Here is an 18,836-nt window from a genome sequence, read left to right on the forward strand (position 1 = left end):
TGTTTGCTTTTGCAAAATAGAGGGCACCCTGGCTGCTTTTAATTTCACCACATTATCCCAAAAAATTTCATAAGCTAACAGGAAGTGAAATGATGTTAACCAAGCTACAGATTATAGTATCTTATTATAAAATTCAATAACTGAAAAACTATTGATCAGTTCGTTACAAACACATGTATACATGATTATATGTATGTACATAATATTATGTTATACACTGACTATTTACAGAACATTACATACCATAGTGGATTATTACAACACATTTTTCCTGCTCTACTACATATGACACCTGTGTTTATATGAATAACTGTCTATGGATTAGAAGTTGACAACCAGAAGAAATGGCTTCAAAATTTCATTTACTGTCTGTAAAACATTTTACTTGACTGGGCAGGTGTTAGATATTTTTGTGACTGCATACAGAATTCATTTTACTGCCAATAACAGCTGTAGTATTCCAATATTGCAACTGTGAACATTAATTTCTCATCCATCTTTAAGTCCAATTTTAATTTGTGAATATGTATACTGTGAAGGTGCAGTTGGAGTATATAACTTATCAGCTTGATAACAGGTCTATATTCAATGATGACAGGACTTGAGTCTCACAGAAAGTAGATGGCTCCCTTTTTTTTCCTTTTCTTTCTTACAGTTATGAATGTAGTCATTGTAAAAAAGCAGACACAGTTAAATAGTATGGGAATGCTGTAGTTTTCCCTCAAAATATGGGCTTTCCTGCTGACAACTGTTTTAATTTATACTTAAAAAATCATTCCTTCTGGATAGCTTTTATTATATAAACAAATAAAAAATAAAACATGAGTAGTGACAGTGACTAATATGTTGATTTGTATTACATTTAAGGCTCTGTAGCTTTTGTTAAACTGACAGACAAGCATGCAGTCATATACACAAACAAATCATGTATATTTACACACACTGAAAACTGACTCATCATACATCATTTGAGGAATAAATCAGATAATTTATAAGATTAATAAGTAACTAATAACCATGAGTTTTCAACTCTTGAATTTCTATAATGAAGTACAATTTCTAACATAGTTTAAGTAATTTCAGTTCCCTTAGGTTACGGATTCTTACTGTGGGTTACTGTGGTGAAATTAAATACATTACCATCTCAGTAGAGAAATAACACAGCCAACCAGTTGTAAATAATTGTTTAATAGTTTTATATAAGTTTCGAAACCTCTAAGCACGACTTCATCAGACTGAAAATTTAAAGGCCGTAAAGTTAAAATGTAAGACGGTAGTAGTTGAAGTTTAGAGCAGACGTGATTAAGTCAAAAATCAAACATATTCCAGCCTTTGGTACAGACACCTTGAAAGGAACAGCATCAGACTTAATAAATGGCTACTGAAAAACAGCTTTGTTCAAGACTGTATTTATAAAAGCAGCCGACAAAGGCAATATGTAGAGCAGCTAAACAGGCATTTTTAAAAATTATTTTCGTGACTTCCTAGTGTTTTTAAATCATGATATATGCTTAACTGACAGTAATCACAAAAAGTAGTTTCTTTCGTACCACAGCATTGCACAACAAGAATAGGTATATGTCGTACTGAAACAGAATGTTTATGACCAATAATTCTATCAATGAACTCACTCTTCCCCCCGCCCCCCTCCCCCTCCGTCTCTCTCTAGCTAGATCTTGAGTTAGGGCTATGCTACATATCCGTCTGTAACAATGAATATTTCAGCCACAGACCCTTACAACAAAACTTTGCAAGTATCTCTGTAATCATGAGGAAGAAGTGGTAAACAAATAATAACAAATTAGTATAGGCTTTCTGGGAATGCAGAATTCCTGTTATATTCTTTGTGTATTTTTATAATCGTTAAGCACAAATAGAACAACACTTTTACGATATAGAAAATGTATTATTTATGACAGAATGTCTTCTAGCGAGTAACTACATAAAATTGACACCTGCACATCTTTAGTGTGCAATAATGTAAAAAACTGTAAACTGATGGTAACAACAACTACCAAAGAATTACATGCACTGCAATATATGAAAGATTTTTTTGTTTCGTAACAGGTTTGTTTTTCCTTCCTAAATGAAAATATTTTAAAGATATCTCTGGCTTACTCCAAATCTATGGGAGTAATTTCATACACTCTGTGCAAGGATCATTGGCACATCAATTTTAGAACTTCTTATGTATTCTTATTTTGATCTGTTTAAGATACTTGAGGGACTCCTCAGTATGGGTCTACAGAGCAAGAAGTATGCCTATATCTAATTTAATCAAATCATGTCAGGCAAATTTATATGCCGACTTTTACTTGCTCTATAAAGCCCTTGATTTGTTCTGACTAAGGTATCGCCGAAGAACAATAATGGCTGAATGTGTCAATACCATAGGAAGCGACAGCAAGGCTTCTCAGAGAGCTAATGCAGTACCTCTTCAAATCCCACAAAGATAAAGGATAGGGAACAATAAAGAATCGTTGTGGGTAGAAAGTGGCAGCACAGGCACTCACCGTTAGAGGACTTGAGGTCGCGGTGGATGAGGGAGACGGGAGCGCCGTTGTGCAGATAGTTCATGCCGCGGGCGATCTGGATGGCCCAGTCGACGAGCACGTCGGGGCGGATCTTGCGGCCTGCCAGTACCCTGTTGAGAGAGCCGCCCCGCGCGTACTCCATCACCAGGCACAGGTTGGGCAGCTGCAGGCACACGCCCTTCAGTGACACGATGTTTTCGTGCTCCAGAAGCCAGAACAGCTTCGCTTCCTGGCGCACGTTGTCCAGCGTGACGGCGATGTCCTCGTCGGGGTCGTGGCGCGCCGCTTTGACGGCGACCTCCTGGCCGCGCCAGAAGCCGCGGTACACCTTACCGAAGCCGCCCACGCCGATCACCTCCTCCAGCTCCAGCTCGGAGAAGTTGATTTCGACGGGCTGCACAGAGTCGCCGATGACGCTGGCGACGCGCTCCGCTAGCACGCCGCCGTTGTTGGTGACGAAGTTAGCCGGGAAGATCCCCACCTTGTCGCCGATCTTGCCCGTCCACCAGCCTTCGTCACCCGAGATCTTGAAGTCTTTTGACAGCACCTCCACCTGCTCGCCCCGCCGCAGGCTGAGCTCGTCCTCGCCCTGGGCGTCGTAATCGTACAGCGCCGTCCAGAAGGAGTGCGGATCGGCGCCCGAGGAGGTGGAGCTGGCCACCTTGCGCGGCGTCGACGAGCAGCTGCTGCTGTAAGAGGTGGGACCGCCCCCGGGCTTGACGGGGCTGCTGCTGTTGCTGGTCTGTTGCGCGGTGCTCGTCGTGTACACGTCCTCGCGGCCATTGCTACTACAGTACGCCGCCGGTTTGCTGCGTTCCATGGACGTCGTCAATAGCGGAGGCATTCGTCGTCCCCGTTGCCGCCGATCTCACCGTCTTCGCTGATGGTATTATCGACGTAGCTCCCGTGGTCCTCGTCCTCTCCTGTTGCCCTGCCGCGGCACCACTGTGACGCCGTCGCAACAGCCTCCGTGGTTTCCGTCGCCGACCAAAACACACCGGCTCTAAGCACGTCTGCTCCCACTGCACCTTGGTCCGGAGGTGAGCACGGATACGACGAATTCGCACCGTTGAATCTGAACTCGCCGCACGAGTGACACTTCTCGAGCTGGTTTTGCTGCTCACAGTCCACAGAAACAACACCGGCCGCCGCCACCGCCTCCACCACCTCCGCCACCGAAACGACCCAACTGAGAGCTGGCCCACTTCTCATGGCCTACATTCACTGTCGTTGAAGTGAGACCACGGCACACGGAAACGTCACTTTTAGCACCCGCACATCACTACCGGTAACGCGCTTTCCCTCTCGTGAACGCACTCCCCGTGTTTGAGATATCCTACAAAGAAAATCTGCAAATAGAGAGCACTCATAGTAACCTGCTATTAACATCGGCCATGTTGGAAACGTTGACTGATCAGCAAATAGCTAACCACTGACATCAGAGACAGAAGTGCGGAATGTGTACGTAGTTCGCGCACTCTGTCCACAGATGTCGCCACCATTCCTCAGATAGTAACGTGTATCTGCGTGCAAAGCTTATCGAAAGTTAACTTCCACAATACTGAAGTTGAACCAGTAATTAGTATATTTATAATTTCGTGATGTTTATGTACTACAGAAACATTTCGCAAGACACTGTAGTGAAAGCATTGTGGTATAAAAATAGTTTAATAATGGTATTAAAGAGTACTATTCTAATCAAGTGCTTTGTAGGAAAGCTAATGTGGTTAATTGCTGCAGGTGTTGATAGTTTTAGAGCTAGCGACACTATTGCTTCCTATGTTGAATTAATTATGTTATAAACATGTCTCTAGCTTAACTCAAACGCTATGGAATACTCAGGAGACTTTATAATAAAATCTGTCTGAAACAAAATGAAGTTACACAAGCCCTATTTATTGTTTCACTTTCACAGTAAAAATTATAGCTGCTCATAGCTTACTACCTAATTTTGTAAACTATACATTTAGTTCAGTATGCTATGATGGTAGCACGTAATATTTAGTTTAAAACTGTCTCTCTCTGGCTGTTCGCTGTATCCCACCTGATGGCAATTAGCTGATATTCGATTCACATCATATATTTACATTCCGACGATCATGTTTTTACAATTGACAATCTACAAACTTTGTTATCAATGCATGGATATGACGATCAAAATAGGGTGTGACAAGCAATAGCATTGGTTGAAATTTACCCACGTGATAATACAGAGTTCAAGATGTCTGCTTGGGGAAGACATCGATTGTTCCATCAGTGTACGACAGTCTTGAATGTTCCGTGAAATTTGAGTAGCCACAGCATGAAAAATGCCCCAAAAAATGAAAGCGTGTGAATATGGGATCCCAAACGCTTGAAATTCTTCGTCAGGGTGTATGGGCTTCACTTACAGGAGGCTGGTTTTACGATCCACACCAGGATATATTCTGCAATACATTTCATCTTTATGTTTGGTTGTTCCTGCTATGTCTACCATTTACGGTGTACTTGGTGAGTGCTGCTCAGAATGATACCATGAATCAGCCTGTCCTTTTCTCGCTGATGGTTTTAAATATGGTTAAGTTAGATTGTGACGAATACTAGATTTGAAAGAGGTCAGGCTATTTACCAGAATAGTAAACTGTTTTCTGAGGTTGATTGTTGTTAAACTGTCTTGTGAAAAGTAATTAAGTGTTCTATGGCATATTAGCTCTTTCTGGAAGAAGTGTTTTTGTTTGTAAGCGGTTGTGAGCTTTTCAGTTTTTAGTTTTTGATACGTCGTATCATCTGCAATCTCTGAAGTGTCAGTTTCTTTACAGTTTTTTCCACCTACACTAGCGGCATGGGCGGGATATTGCACTGCAATTGCTGCCCTATTTGGTGTGCTGAAAGCAACCAATATGTGGCTTCATCATGTGTATGACACTTCAGAATGTGTGCGTGAAGAGGAGTTCGATGCTCGCGACGGATGTCGACGACATGCAGAGGATGTGACCTTCCGTTCAAGATTGTGAGTGCTGTTATTTTTCTAATGTCAACATTGAGAGTCCCGCTATGAAATAATGTGATGTGACAATCATATTCGAAGGCTTAAAGAAATGATTAAATAAGGAAATGTGGTTCTGCCTTGAGCAAAAACAATTTTTTTCCTGTTTTACTACTCATACATGTTTCGGAGAAGTTTCTCCATCTTCAGTGGGTTTTGTTTGTTAGATATAATATTTTAAAGTTGTTAAATAAAAGCGACTGAAGAAGGAAAAATTTCTACAAAACGTTTATGGGCAGCAAAAAGAGAAAAATTATTTGCACAAGCGAGAACCACATTTCCTTTTTACATATTAAGAAGAAAACGCGGACAACAAAAGGAGCGTCGACCACAAAATGATAGTTTTGAAAAGTTAGCCTGTTCACAAAGTCACCACTCATCAAAATCGTAGGTTGCTATTTGTTTTTCACAAAGTAGTGCATATTTTTCTCCAGGGGCTGAGAAAAGTGAATTCGAAGTGCGTAATATTATGTGATGAATTGTTTTATGTCATCAAGTAATTGGCTGAAAAGCAATGTTAATGCGACGTATGAGTAAACAAAGCAAATGATTTTAGGTTCAAATAATTCTTTCGTCACTTTTTTAAGTTCATTATCCATTAACGTCACTTGTTTGGCATCCTAAACAATTGAGTATGTTGATGAATGTGTAGAATATGAACAAAGTGATTGGTTGTTGTTTGGTGGGATATTGGTGTTTGTTTTTTAATAATACTGCATTCAGAAGTCATGAACTGACGTACTTTCTCAATATGATTGCACTTGAAAGACGCCGATATGTCATCTCAACTCGTTTTTGTGCAGTTGCCTCAAGTGATAAAACGACGAGGAGGAAATATTAGTACACACTTGCAGATAGGCTAATTGTTTTGGCTGTGAATAACAACACCCCTTGTAGGATGTAACATTATTTCATGGAAAAACAGATTTATAGGGTTACAAGAAATCAGGATGAATGTTGGAGCATTCACTAGTTAATGTTCGAATGTTAAGTGTGTAATAACAAGTATACATTTGTTGCATTAATGGGAATTTAATGTTTATAGAGTGTAAATTAGCATTTATGTTGATGGTGTATAGTATTACTCTTGGCATCATAATCCTCAGTGTTTTCCCTTCACACCTGCTGTGGAAAGAAGGGAAGAATAAAGTTCTCTGTATACACTAGTTTTTCAGATGAGTCTACTTAGTAAGAGTGCAGTATTTACTATCCCATCTACTATATTAGTGCAGTGTTTTCATGTTTCATGCATTGCTGCACTGTGTTATTATTTTGTTGTTGTTGCCTCTAGTTTGAAGACAAATTTGGCACAGATCTCCTTGGTAATCAATCCTGTGCAAGACTTTTTGTCTCCGTATAGCTGCTGCAACCTACAGCCATCTGCACTTGCTTACTGTACTCAAGCCTCGGTTTCCGTCAGCAATTAACCCACTTCCATTACCAAATTAACGATTTGTTGATGCCTCAGGATTTGTCTTATTAACAGTCCCACACATTTTTGCTTTGGACGTTTTAGAGGGTACAATGCAACCACCTCTATTTTTCTTCAGTTTTTGTTAATTTAGAGCTTTCTTCTTATAGGAGAAAATTTAGGGGTTGCTCAAAACTGACGAGGAACTTCCTCACTTTCTGCTCACATATACTTGTACGTACAATCTGAGCATAGCACCGTGAAACAGTATGAAATTCAGCAATATCACTTATTGTTAGACAGTACTATTAGGTGGCAAAGGTTAGCAGCGATTGGATGGAAAATACTACCAGTGTAAAGTCACATAATTTGTGCTGGATGTGGACTAGAGCCGACTAGTGAAGAAAAAATGTGTGCCATATAGCTGCCTTCTTCTACTAATGGAAAACCACTAGGCAGTGATTAAATACTTAAATGAGTGCTCACTGTGTATGGACATTCTTGAGAAGTACACACACACTTTCAATACTACTACTACTACTACTACTACTACTACTCCTGCTGCTGCTGCTGCTGCCGCCGATTCCTCACGAGCAGCTTCTAATTAAATTGCATGCTGATGGAGTATCATCTCAATTGTGTGACTGGATTCACGATTTCCTGTCAGTAAGGTCATAGTTGGTGATAACTGACTGAAAGTCATAAAGTGAAACAGAAGTAATATCAGGCATTCCCCCAGGAAGTGTTACAGATACTTTGTTGTTCTTGATCTACATAAACAATTTAAGAGACAATTTGAAAAGTCCTCGTAGAATGTTTGCAGATGATTCTGTCATCTATCATGATGTAATGTAAGCTGATGGTCAAAATGAATTGCAAAATGATTTAGACAAGATATTTATGTGTTGCAAAATGTGGCAGTTGACTCTAAATGATAAAGAGTTTGAAGTCGTCCACATGAGCATTAAAAAGAATTCGCCAAATTTCAGTTACATGATAAATTGCACAACTCTATAGGCTGTAAACACAACTAAATACTTCAGGATTACAATTACAAATATCTTAAATTAGAACACTCATGTAGATAATGTAGTGGGAAAAGCAAGGAAAAGACTGTGATTAATTTTCAGAACAATTAGAAAATGAGACAGATCTACTAAAGAGACTGCTTACACTACACTTGTCTGCAGTGCAGTGTGGGATTCGCATCTGATAGGGTTGATGTAGGACACCGAAAACACTCAAAGAAGGGCAAAATAAGGTAGAAAGTGTCATGGATATGATACGTGAATTGGGGTGGTAGTCATTAAAGCAAAGGCGTTTTTTGCCGTGGCAGAACCTTCTCATCAAATTTCAATCACCAACTTTATCCTCGGGAGTGTGAAAATATTTTGCTGGCACCTACCTGCATAGGTAGAAATGATCAACATAATAACATAAGAGAAACCAGAGCTAACACGGAAATATTTCAATGTTAGTTTTTCGCGCACTGTGTTCAGAAGTGGAATGGTAGAGAAGTAGCTTAAAGGTGGTTCAGTTGAAACCACTGCTAGGCACTTAATTTTGATTGCAGAGCAATCTTGTAGATGCAGATGATTTATAGTGACTAGCCAAAACTGTGATGTGTTAAAGGAAATAGGCTATATAAGCAAAGTAGAGATGAATGTGGAATCATTCTAGTGATGACATGGGCTTTTTTTTTTCCTTCAACCTTTCTGATATCTCTTTGTCACCCTATTGGGAGGTTCCAGTTCAGTTACTTTGAATTTTTTCTTGTCGTCCATCTATCTGAGCATTAGCTTGCTACATTTGACACGAATGTTTTTACAAACTACTTCTTTACTTCTGTAGTTTTTGAATTCGATGTTAATAGTGTCACATTATTGTAAAATGAATCTTTGGCCACAGCAATTTTGGATGTTATCACTTGCATATTTCATCAAGCACCCAAATATCTGAATTCCCATATCTTCCTGAATTCTGTGCTTCCCAGGAAACATGTTGACATTAGTTTTCAAGCTCTTGCTCTTTTACTAGCTAAAGTACACACATTTATACACACAACCCCACAGACATCCAAACACACACTCCTGTGACTGCGACGAGGTTCTGATTATGTTTATTTTTAATGCTTTAGTGCTTGTGTTTCAGAATTCTTTAATTACTTCTTCTATGTAAGTGCTCAATATCGATGGTGACAGACAACATTAGTGCCTAATTCCTATTACGATTTTTACATGTTTTTGTATGCCTGTACAATTACTACATTCTTTCTTTATAATTGGTGAATTGCCTTATGTCTGTAGTCTACTTTAAGACGTTTAGGGACTTGAAAGATGTCTTTCCGGTGTACATTATTAAACACTTCATTTTTGGCAATGAAAGTGATTAGAAGTGCTCAGTTCACACTTAGTCGATATCTTTCCAACAATTATTCAGAGGATTAGAACAACTTTTCTTTTTCCTCTGCTTTCTCCTGGTCCCAAATTTGACAACTGCCAGCTACACCATGGAGCCTTAAATATGGTACTTCCTTTGTATAATCTGCCACATTATTTCAAGATTTTCTCTATGGTTCTGACAGGCACAAAAATTTGTCATCTTAAACTTTTGTAGTCCTGCCTTCCTCAGTTGCGTGTAATATTACGGTATATTGACAATATTTACTTATGGACCGTCTGACAGCAACTGAATAAAACACAATTTTAGTGCCATACGCATTTTGCCTTTATTTTCTGCAAGGCATCATCAGTGGCAGGTTGCGTGGACAATTTCTTACATATTACGTTCCTGTTGCATTTTTGGTGTTGTTCTTCTTTTTATGAATGCCAGTTTGTGGTTGTTTCCCCACATTCCACAGCACTATGAACCGAACGCTTGTTTCAATGCATTTTTGACCTTTCATGGCAGTTGTGTGTAGGAACTGTCACTGTCTCCTATGTTTTAAATCTTTGTCAGGTGAGATACGAAACAGTTTTGTGACATAGTTTTATAGACCCCAGAGTAGAAAAATGGGGAATAATTACAGTTTACACAGTGTGTTACCTTCTGTTCCACTAATTCATACTGACCGGAAGTTTATATTATGAAGCAAAGATTGTTGAGGTACTAAAAGTGTATAAGAAAATCAGTGTCTGGCACCAGGCATTAATGGTAATACCTTTATAACACTGGCCATTTAATAACTGGTTCTGTTTCATATAAATGTCTTGTTTATAGTCTTTCTATTATGACTTTATAAATGTAAACCAACCAAACACAGGCTGCCTATTCAGAAATTAATCTGTGATTTTTCAACAGAAATCATTTCATTTGTGGAATTCCAACATTGTGTGGGCATAAAGCACCAGCATCTCTATTTTTTAATTTTTGTTAATTTCTTTTTCCCTGGATCAACTAACGGCCACATCGAGGTAACTATTTATTTCTCTTTTCCTTCATCCTTCTCCAGAACACTCTAATTTTCTCAGAATAAGCTCTTGTCCTCTTATTTGACACTTTGACTCCAGTTATTTTCATATTCGTTTCATCTTTCTGAAGACCTCTGAATTTGTCTCAGTTGAATAAGACATCCTACTCAGTGTGCATTTCTTCTAAGTCCTTCCGTGTCTTGCCTTTGTCTGCTTTACTGTATTGGAAGAGTGTGTGAATCTTTTTTGTTAATCTGTCTTCCTTTGTTCCCACTAGATGTCCTTAAGAGTGTAGTGCATCTTTTCCTGATCTCATCTGTTGTTTTAGGGCAGAATGAGAATAGTTCCGTATTTAATCTCAAAACCCAGTTGCCATCTTTGTTCTCGATTTGACCTAATATTTTTTGCAAGATCCTTCTTTCTGTCTCCTCCAGATCTTGTAATGTCATCTTGTGTCCTGATAAAAAGGAATGTTTCTTAACCAAAAAGGATTCTGGTTTTACAACTGTGGTATAATGCCTTAATTTAACATCTTTAGAAAAACATTTTTTTGTGCAGATTTCTCACTTTAATGTAAGTTCTTTTAATTTTTTGCTTTTGGTTTTAATTGAATCTTTTTCACTTTTTGTGTTTAGATTTTCACCCAGATATTTAAAATAATCTGGATTCTTGATGTTGTGATGCTGCAGCTTTGTGTTAATTGTTGGTTTGGTCTGGGAAGACAAGTAGTTTTTGTTCATTTTTTTCCTATAAGGGAAATGTATGAACCATACAGACCTGTCAGCAGAATTACGCTCTGGTATAGTCTGCTTTTAAAAAATCTCAAAACTGTGAACCGAAATATGCTCTATTTGCCACTGCAATCCTTGCGTTAATCTGAATTTCCATTCTATTGTGCTTGCTAAAAATTGTTCTCAAATATTTAAATGTCTATTTTTTCAAAAGTTATTTCAGCTGTCAATGGGGTACCATTATAGGGAACTTGTAAGCTTTCTTCCGTTGCAGTATTTCTGTAGTTGTCATGAGCTGCAAGTCCTCTTTGCTACGGCTTGGTAGAACAATACCGTCCACATATGCAAGTGGATTTATTGTGTTATTACTCAGTTTTGTTCCAGCTAGGTTTAATTTTTGGTTCTCTCTATCTTTTCTAAAATTAAATTAAAAAGTATGTAATGGAGATTAATGCACTTCGTTGTCTAAGGCCAGTTCAGCTTCAAAATGCCCTTATATTAATTTAGTTATCATTGCTACGCAATAGATTTCCTCTAAACACGTCTGTGCTGGATCTCCCAGAGGGTTTGCAACTAATTTGTGAGTATGTGCTGGACCAACCTGGACCTCCAGCCCTTGCAGCACTGCTCTCCTTTCCAGGCTGCAAGCCCATTCTTCTGCTGTTCTTTTGCCCCCCATGCTTTTCCAATTGGTGGTCTTCTAGCTGATGGCGACACCTGGATTTTGTTTAAGATTTTAGACATTCATGGCTCCTCCTCCCCTCTGGCACTTTACACCTTCTCTCTTCCTAAACTACATGGTCCCCATTGTTGTGTTTTTTCCCAATGCGGTGTATATTCCCCGTTTTTGCAGTGCTTTCTGTGCATCCTTCCTATCTGGCAACAGGAATATGCTCAAAACCCAACACAGTAGCCATCCTTTTGTGGGGATGGGGGAGGAGCAGTGGTGGTCCCCCGCCACACAGAGATCGCACTTTTGGTGCTTGAGCTGGCAACTCCTCACACGTGCTGAGAACATGTGCCAATCGGGGGTGGGGCGTGGGGACTCTGGACGACAGATTAGTGGCCAGGCAGCTGTTTGCTGAGGCTGGGTGGCACCTTTGGGGAGAGCACTCATTTGGAGTAGGTAGCACTGCAGTGGATTAGTTGCGTAGGAAGTTGATTAAGCTTTCTCCCACTGGTAGATGCGTGTCCCCTGCAGTCCTTTCTGAAAGACAGGTTTCTTGCTCTACAGAGAGGTATGACCCCAAAATGTTTCCTTCACTGGGTATGTTGTGTGAGGAATACAGTGTTAAGAGAGAAGGGGAGAAATACTCCCCTATATTTGGTTTGCTAAAGAACCAATGGGGATTTCTTTTTCATCACAAAGTCATTATTCTTTGTTGAACACCTCAGGGATAAATTTGGGGAAGTAGCGCAATCTCAAATCTGAAGAGCGGTTCACTTCGGATGAAATGGCATCCTCTACCTAATAAAGAATGCTACTCCCGTATGACAAGTTGGGTGATATTCCTGTAGCTATCACCCTGCTCTCCACCCCAAAACAGTCTCAGTATGGTTCTGGGTATCGTATTCCACTGCAGCCTTCTTTTACAGACCGATGACGAATTGCGTGCCAATTTTGAGTGAAGGGCATGCAGTTTGTTCATCATGTCCAATAGGAGCCAAAGGGCAGTAGGGTTGCTATTGGACCTTCATCTTGGCTTCTCGGGTGACTAATTGCCTCAAAAGGTTAAGGTGATTGTGTATCGATGTGGTGTGAAACTCTCTTCGCATTGTAATGCTAGCCCTGTCTGTAGGGATTGTGGATGCCAGTTGCACGCAAATGTTTCTTGAGACCCCCCCCCCCCTTCCTCCCCCTGTCTCTGTTAACTATAGATAGCACCATTCCCCCTGTTCACCGGAATGCACGATCTGCCAATGAGAAAAGAACATCCAAGAATACAAGACTCTAGACCAACTGACGTATCAGGTGGTGAAGAAGAAATGTGATAGTTTGCATCCTGCATATGTAGTGTTGACAACGTATGCTATAGCTACGATGGTAATTGTAAATGGTGGTCTTACGTTTCAACTCGATGACTTGGTGTTTTCTGCCTATTGGCTTTCCCTCTCAGGCAGGCCGTTATACTCACTTGACTGTGAGGATGGCACGGTCTCATTGTCTCTCAGGTTGGGACACCTGTTTAGGTGCGAATTCTCCGAACAAGGGAAAACGGATATGCCTACACCACCACATGGCTTCACCTTACATTCAAATGTAATAGCCAGGAATTGTTTAGAAATTCAACATTTTGAACATTTTCTACATTAACCAAACAGAGAGTTTGAAAATTACTCTGCCTACTCCATTTGATGGTCCTCCATGTAAGCAATCTTTTCGTGATACTCATTAACAGGGTTAAATTACTTTAATTGCACAAAGTGATATATTTAGTTTTATGACTTGTCTATTAAAGATATGTGCAGTCTTGGAGTATTATTGTTGAATTCAAAATTCCAGCAAGTGGCTGAACAAGCTGTGTGTTGCTGGTTGTAGAGCTTAGTGTTCCTTCTCCATCTCTGAAACTGGGACAGATAAGCTCTCGTGGACATCAAAATCATCCAAGGAGAGGAGAGACCAAAAGAAGATCTCAAAGATGGAGGAGGTTCCAGCTGTCCCCTCACCACCATATCCCCTCATTCCATCTGAGAGCCTGAGGCAGAGTTGCCAGTGGCCCCTGTAGTACCAGATCCCCCAGTCAACCTGCCATATCCTCGCAGCCACTGACAGGGGTGACCCTAGGACGTGACCACTTTAAAAGGATGCTGATAATGTGATCTTTCAATAGAACTGTAGTGTTTTTTTTTCCACCACCTGTCTGAGCTACAACATTTCTTTTGTTTCCACTTCTCTCTGCATCGACCTCCAGGAAACTTGTTGCCAGCATTGTGAACCCCTACCCTCTGTGGCTACTGGGACTGTTTTAAGAATTGAGCTGACTAAGATAGTGTCAGACAGAGTTTGCACATATTTTCTAGCCTCTGTCTACAGCTAACAAGTGTCTCTCAATAAGACTTTAGAGGCTGTGGCTGTTCGTGTGCAGACATCTCTGGGTTTTACTGTCTGTAATGTGTATCTCCTTCCTGATAGCAAAGTTTCTCAGATGGCATTGTCTACACTGATTTCCAGCTTCACCCACCCTTCTTCAGGCTGGGTGTCTTCAGTGCCCACACCCTTTGTAGGGTGGAACTACGGACACTGACTGTGGTAAACATATCAAAAGTTTGCTCACATAGCTCGATATTTGTATCTTGAATTCTGGTACCCGTACACTTCAGTATGGCATATGGATTGCTCAAGCCCATGTTCGTGGTTCTTCTTGCACTGGCAAGATGTGCTTAAAAGGGAGTGACACTCTTGAGTAGTCAGCCAGTGGTACCCCTCAACACCCATTGTTCGTGACTATCCGGGATCTCCTTCCTGATGTCTATCAAGCTGAACAGTCGGTCATCTTTGTCTGCTAGACCATAAGTTGCATTGGGATCCCAGGGAATTGACATGCTGAGTGGTTGGCCAAGTCAGCTACTGGGATGCTGACTTTGGAGAATAGGGTACTGGAACCGGACCGGTTGACCCTACTCAATCAGTTGTTGAAGGCTTGGTACACAGATCGGCTGTCCCCTGATTTCTCCAAACAAACTGCGAGCAATAAAAGTTGCTGTGACAATGTGGCAGTCATTCCTAAATTCTCCTCACAGTGAATCTACTGCTCTCTGGATTTCGCATTGGCCGCAGTTGGCGTACCTACACCCACATCCTACCCCCAGGGGGCTTGCTGCTCTTTGGCGGGTCCGTGCTTGGCTACCACTGGGCTTCAGCCTTTCCAGAACCTTTTCCCTTCCATGCTGCATGTCTATCCTCTCGCTATTCCTTTTACCCCCCCTTGGGGAACATGTCTGGGATGTTTCTGGAATTGTGTTCTGCATTTTCAGTGGCCAATATCGGAACTCTCTCTCTCCATTGTTTTTCATTCCTTTCTTTTTTCTTCATTCCCCTTCTCCTATCCTTCCTTTACTTCAGCATTTAAGGTCCCTCTTTTTTTCTTCTTCCTCCCTGTGTGTTCGCGAAGGCCAGCCCACGCGTCTGACGTAAGAAGTAAAGCATAATTACCAGCTGCAGGTTGACAGGTAGTATTCGAACGTACCCCCTGGTACAGGCCAGGCCCAAGGAGGGGTGATTGCCTGAGCTTCTACCTTCCCATATTGCCTATTGGCCCCTCTGTCAGGTGTTCAGGAGGTGTGACCTGAGGTGTGAACGATCACTTAAGGCAGGTGCGCCCCCTTCTGCAGGGGGGCCCCGTTGCAAGGAGTGCACCGTGGGAGACGCTAGCAATCTTGCAGGATTTTCTCACAATGAGCCAATCATCTTCACATTCAGCATCTATGAAATGTAAATGGAATGAGGATAACGATTCGAAGAGCGTCTCAGCTGCACCACGGTTCCTGTTGGTTTCATGTACTGAAGACAGTCAGTCCTCTGCTATGGCAAATCCGTTTATTATTCGGAAAGGTGTTGATACAGTTGCTGGCTCAGTGAAATCCTCTCTCATTTATGCAGTGGCGCTTTGCTTTTGGAGACTGCTTCTGAGTCTCAAGCACAACAACTGCTTGCAGCTTCACTCCTCCACGGCTATCCTGTCATGTCGAGGATCGTCAAATGCTGAATTCTTCCAGTGGTGTTATTTACACTAGGTTGCTCGATGATCTGACAGAGACAGAAGTCCAAACATACCTCTCTGATAAGGGTGTCATTACATTCCACCAGGTGATAAAAAAGAGTAGATGCCTCCATAGTGTCCACACGCGCTCTCTTCTCACTTTTAATAGAGTAGTTCTTCTGTCAAAGATCAAAGCAGGTTATGAAGTTACCACAGTCAGACTGTATATTCCGAACCCAATGCGCTGCTACCATTGTCATTGTTACAACCACACTCGAGAGTCCTGTCGACACCCAGCCAAATGTCACCTGTCCACCCAACCGAAATCTGGGTCTTCCTCTGCCAACCAGAAAGGTTCCAAGAAGCTCAACAAAGGCAAGTGTCTTCCCCTTCGCCAACTCGACAATCCTCTGCGATGGTGTTGCTGTGTGATGCCCTCACCTGGCTGACTTCCGTGTTGTCAGTGAGCACTACCAAATGTTTTTCTAGCCTGGACTCTGCAGGCTGACAGAAGGAGAATACCGACACTTCTGTAGACCTCGTGGTGCAGGTTTCTCCTACTTCTGTGGCCTGTAGCTGCGAGCTTTCGAAGGCCGTCACTTGGCAGCTAGTGAGGTGACACCCCTTCATTTTTTCCTCATCATGACCCTCGTCCAATGGGACGTACGCGGTCTCCGATCCAACAGATGGGGGCCTACAGCTGCTCTAAGAATCGCAGCATCCGCTTGTCCTCGGCCTCCGAGAAACACAGTTGTGTCCTCATGACCCCTTTGAGCTCTAGCATTTCATCCCAATCTGTTTTGACGTTCCCCTCGAGGACGGCATTCCATCTTGTGGGAGAGTCGTCCTGCTCATACTATATGATGTTCATAGTCAACCTATCTCACTGACTACCTACCTTCAAGCTGATGCAGTTCGCCTTTTCCTTCCTCACCTGACCTTTCTTCTTTCTACCATTTATGTCCCTCTGTCCTTCAATGTCACCAGAGCAGATTTCCTCCAGCTTGTTGGGCAGCTACCTTACCTCTTTCTGTTGCTTGGTGACTTTAATGTGCACTATCCCCTTTGGGGTTCTCCCAGAACCTGTCAGAGAGGTGCCTTCCTGGCTGACCTCAATCAGCTTACCCTCATCTGCCTTAACACAGGAGCATCTGTGTCCCTTTCAGACTTCATGTACAGCTATTCCCATTCGGACCTATCCTTCTGCACTGCCCAGCTTGCCTATTGTCCCAAGTGGTCCATTCTCTCAGACACATACTCGAGTGACTATTTCCTGTGTACTATCTGTTTGCTGAGTTCTACTCCACCTACATGCACACCCAAGTGTCAGCTTACTAAGGCTGACTGTAGGCTTTACTCCTCCCTGGCAACCTTTGACGAACATCATTTCTCCAGGTGTGATGACCAAGTAGAATATCATACAAGTGTTATTCTTACTGTCGCAAAACGTTCCATTCCTTACACTTCCTCTCTACCACGCTGTGTCCCAGTCCCTTGGTGGACTGAGGTGTGCTGCAATGCATTTCGCACGTGGAGACATGCTCTCCGCATTTTGAACTGTGTTCCTATGATGGCAAACTGCATTCATTATACATGTTGCGTGCGCAGTGTCGTCGCGCTCTTCAGGATAGCAAAAAAAGCTACCTGGACTTCATTCTCTAGTTCTTTTAACAGTTCCACTCCCTCTTCCATCGTGTGGGCCAACCTCCGACTACTCTCTGGAACCAGGATCCATTCCCCAATTTCTGGCATGACAGTAGCAGATGATGTCATAGTGGACCCTGCTACTATTTCCAACAGCTTGGGCCACCATTTTGTGGAGATTTCGAGCTCCTCCAACTATCACCCTGCCTTCCTCCATTGGAAACGAGTGCAGGAGGCTCAGGTGATACCCATCTCTTCCCAGAATCGTGAGTGCTAAAGTGCTGATCTTACCATGAGGGAGCTAGATAATGCTGTCGCTTCATCCTGCTGCTCCGCCCCAGGGCCAGATGACGTTCACATTCAGATGTTGCAGCATCTTTCTCTTGCGGGCAAGCACTTTCTGCTTCAACATAAAACTGCATCTGGGCAGAAGGCATGTTTCCCAGATGCGGGCGCGTAGCCACTGTCGTACTCATTCCTAAGCCCTGTAAGGGCAAACACCTCCCTTGTAGCTACCACATCATTTCTCTCCGCAGCTGTGTTTGTGAGGTGATGAAACGTATGATTAATGTCTGGCTGCTACGGTGGCTCGAGTCTCACACATTATTGGTTGTGTATTGGGCACTGTCTTTTTCGCCATCGCCATTTGTTAAGCAGTTCTCCCCCACCACTTTGTCCTCATTGTGCTCAACCTTTGACAGTTTGCCATTTCCTGATGGAATGCTGCTGTTTTTTTCTTGTTTCAGTTTGCCATCTGAGCTGTCGTCCGTTTTCGGGAACTTTTTATTCATCGTGGCAATATATTGAATGACATTTAATTTTTAGTTGAGTTCCTCCGTTTCTCTATGGTATATTTTATAGACCTTTCTACATGCCCCTATTTTTAGCTGTCTTCTCTTCTGTCAGTTGGGATTAACACGTACTTGTTTTTAACTCCTCTCTCTGTTTTCATTTTCTACAGTTCAGACATGAGCGCATATGATCCTAGTTGTTTTTGCACCCTACGAACACCCATACCCAAGGTTCCATCTATTGTTAAGAGATTGTTTCCAAAAGCCAAACAATTTATTGTTTCTTTCAGTCGACCCAGCTTTACATAATTACTAAATTTTGCTTTTCTTCCCTTATTTTCTATTCTGTATAGCTTTTTCAGGTGTACAGTAAAATTATAGTGGTGAGAAACTGATTGTTTGTCTTATTCCTGATATAATTTGGAAGGGTTCAGATGTTGTTCCAAGAAATTTTTCAGATACTCTGTTTGTAAGAGTTTGTGTAATTATTTTCACAGTTTTTCCCATCTACTGCAAATTTCTTCAAGGTTTTGAGAAGGGAGTCTGTCTATCACATCATACACCTTTCTTATTTTTAAGTCAGCAAATAT

General features: G+C 41.7%; 2 protein-coding genes across 2 annotated transcripts in view; one reads left to right on the plus strand and one right to left on the minus strand.

Annotated features, from left to right (window-relative positions):
* Positions 1 to 3,931, minus strand: part of LOC126106232 (mitogen-activated protein kinase kinase kinase 10-like) — a 686,304-nt gene extending 682,373 nt beyond the window's left edge. The window contains exon 1 of the mRNA XM_049912460.1: positions 2,514 to 3,931. Coding sequence (XP_049768417.1) covers positions 2,514 to 3,378 — 865 coding nt within the window. The 5' untranslated portion in view covers positions 3,379 to 3,931. The remainder of the gene's footprint in view (positions 1 to 2,513) is intronic.
* An 829-nt stretch (positions 3,932 to 4,760) lies between these two features.
* The window catches only part of LOC126106529 (pecanex-like protein 1), a 274,178-nt gene continuing 260,102 nt past the window's right edge, over positions 4,761 to 18,836 (plus strand). The window contains exons 1-2 of the mRNA XM_049912855.1: positions 4,761 to 5,024; positions 5,333 to 5,523. Coding sequence (XP_049768812.1) covers positions 4,872 to 5,024; positions 5,333 to 5,523 — 344 coding nt within the window. The 5' untranslated portion in view covers positions 4,761 to 4,871. The remainder of the gene's footprint in view (positions 5,025 to 5,332; positions 5,524 to 18,836) is intronic.

This window comes from Schistocerca cancellata, chromosome 10 (genome assembly GCF_023864275.1).
Source record: "Schistocerca cancellata isolate TAMUIC-IGC-003103 chromosome 10, iqSchCanc2.1, whole genome shotgun sequence".
Classification (NCBI taxonomy): Eukaryota; Metazoa; Arthropoda; class Insecta; order Orthoptera; family Acrididae; genus Schistocerca; species Schistocerca cancellata.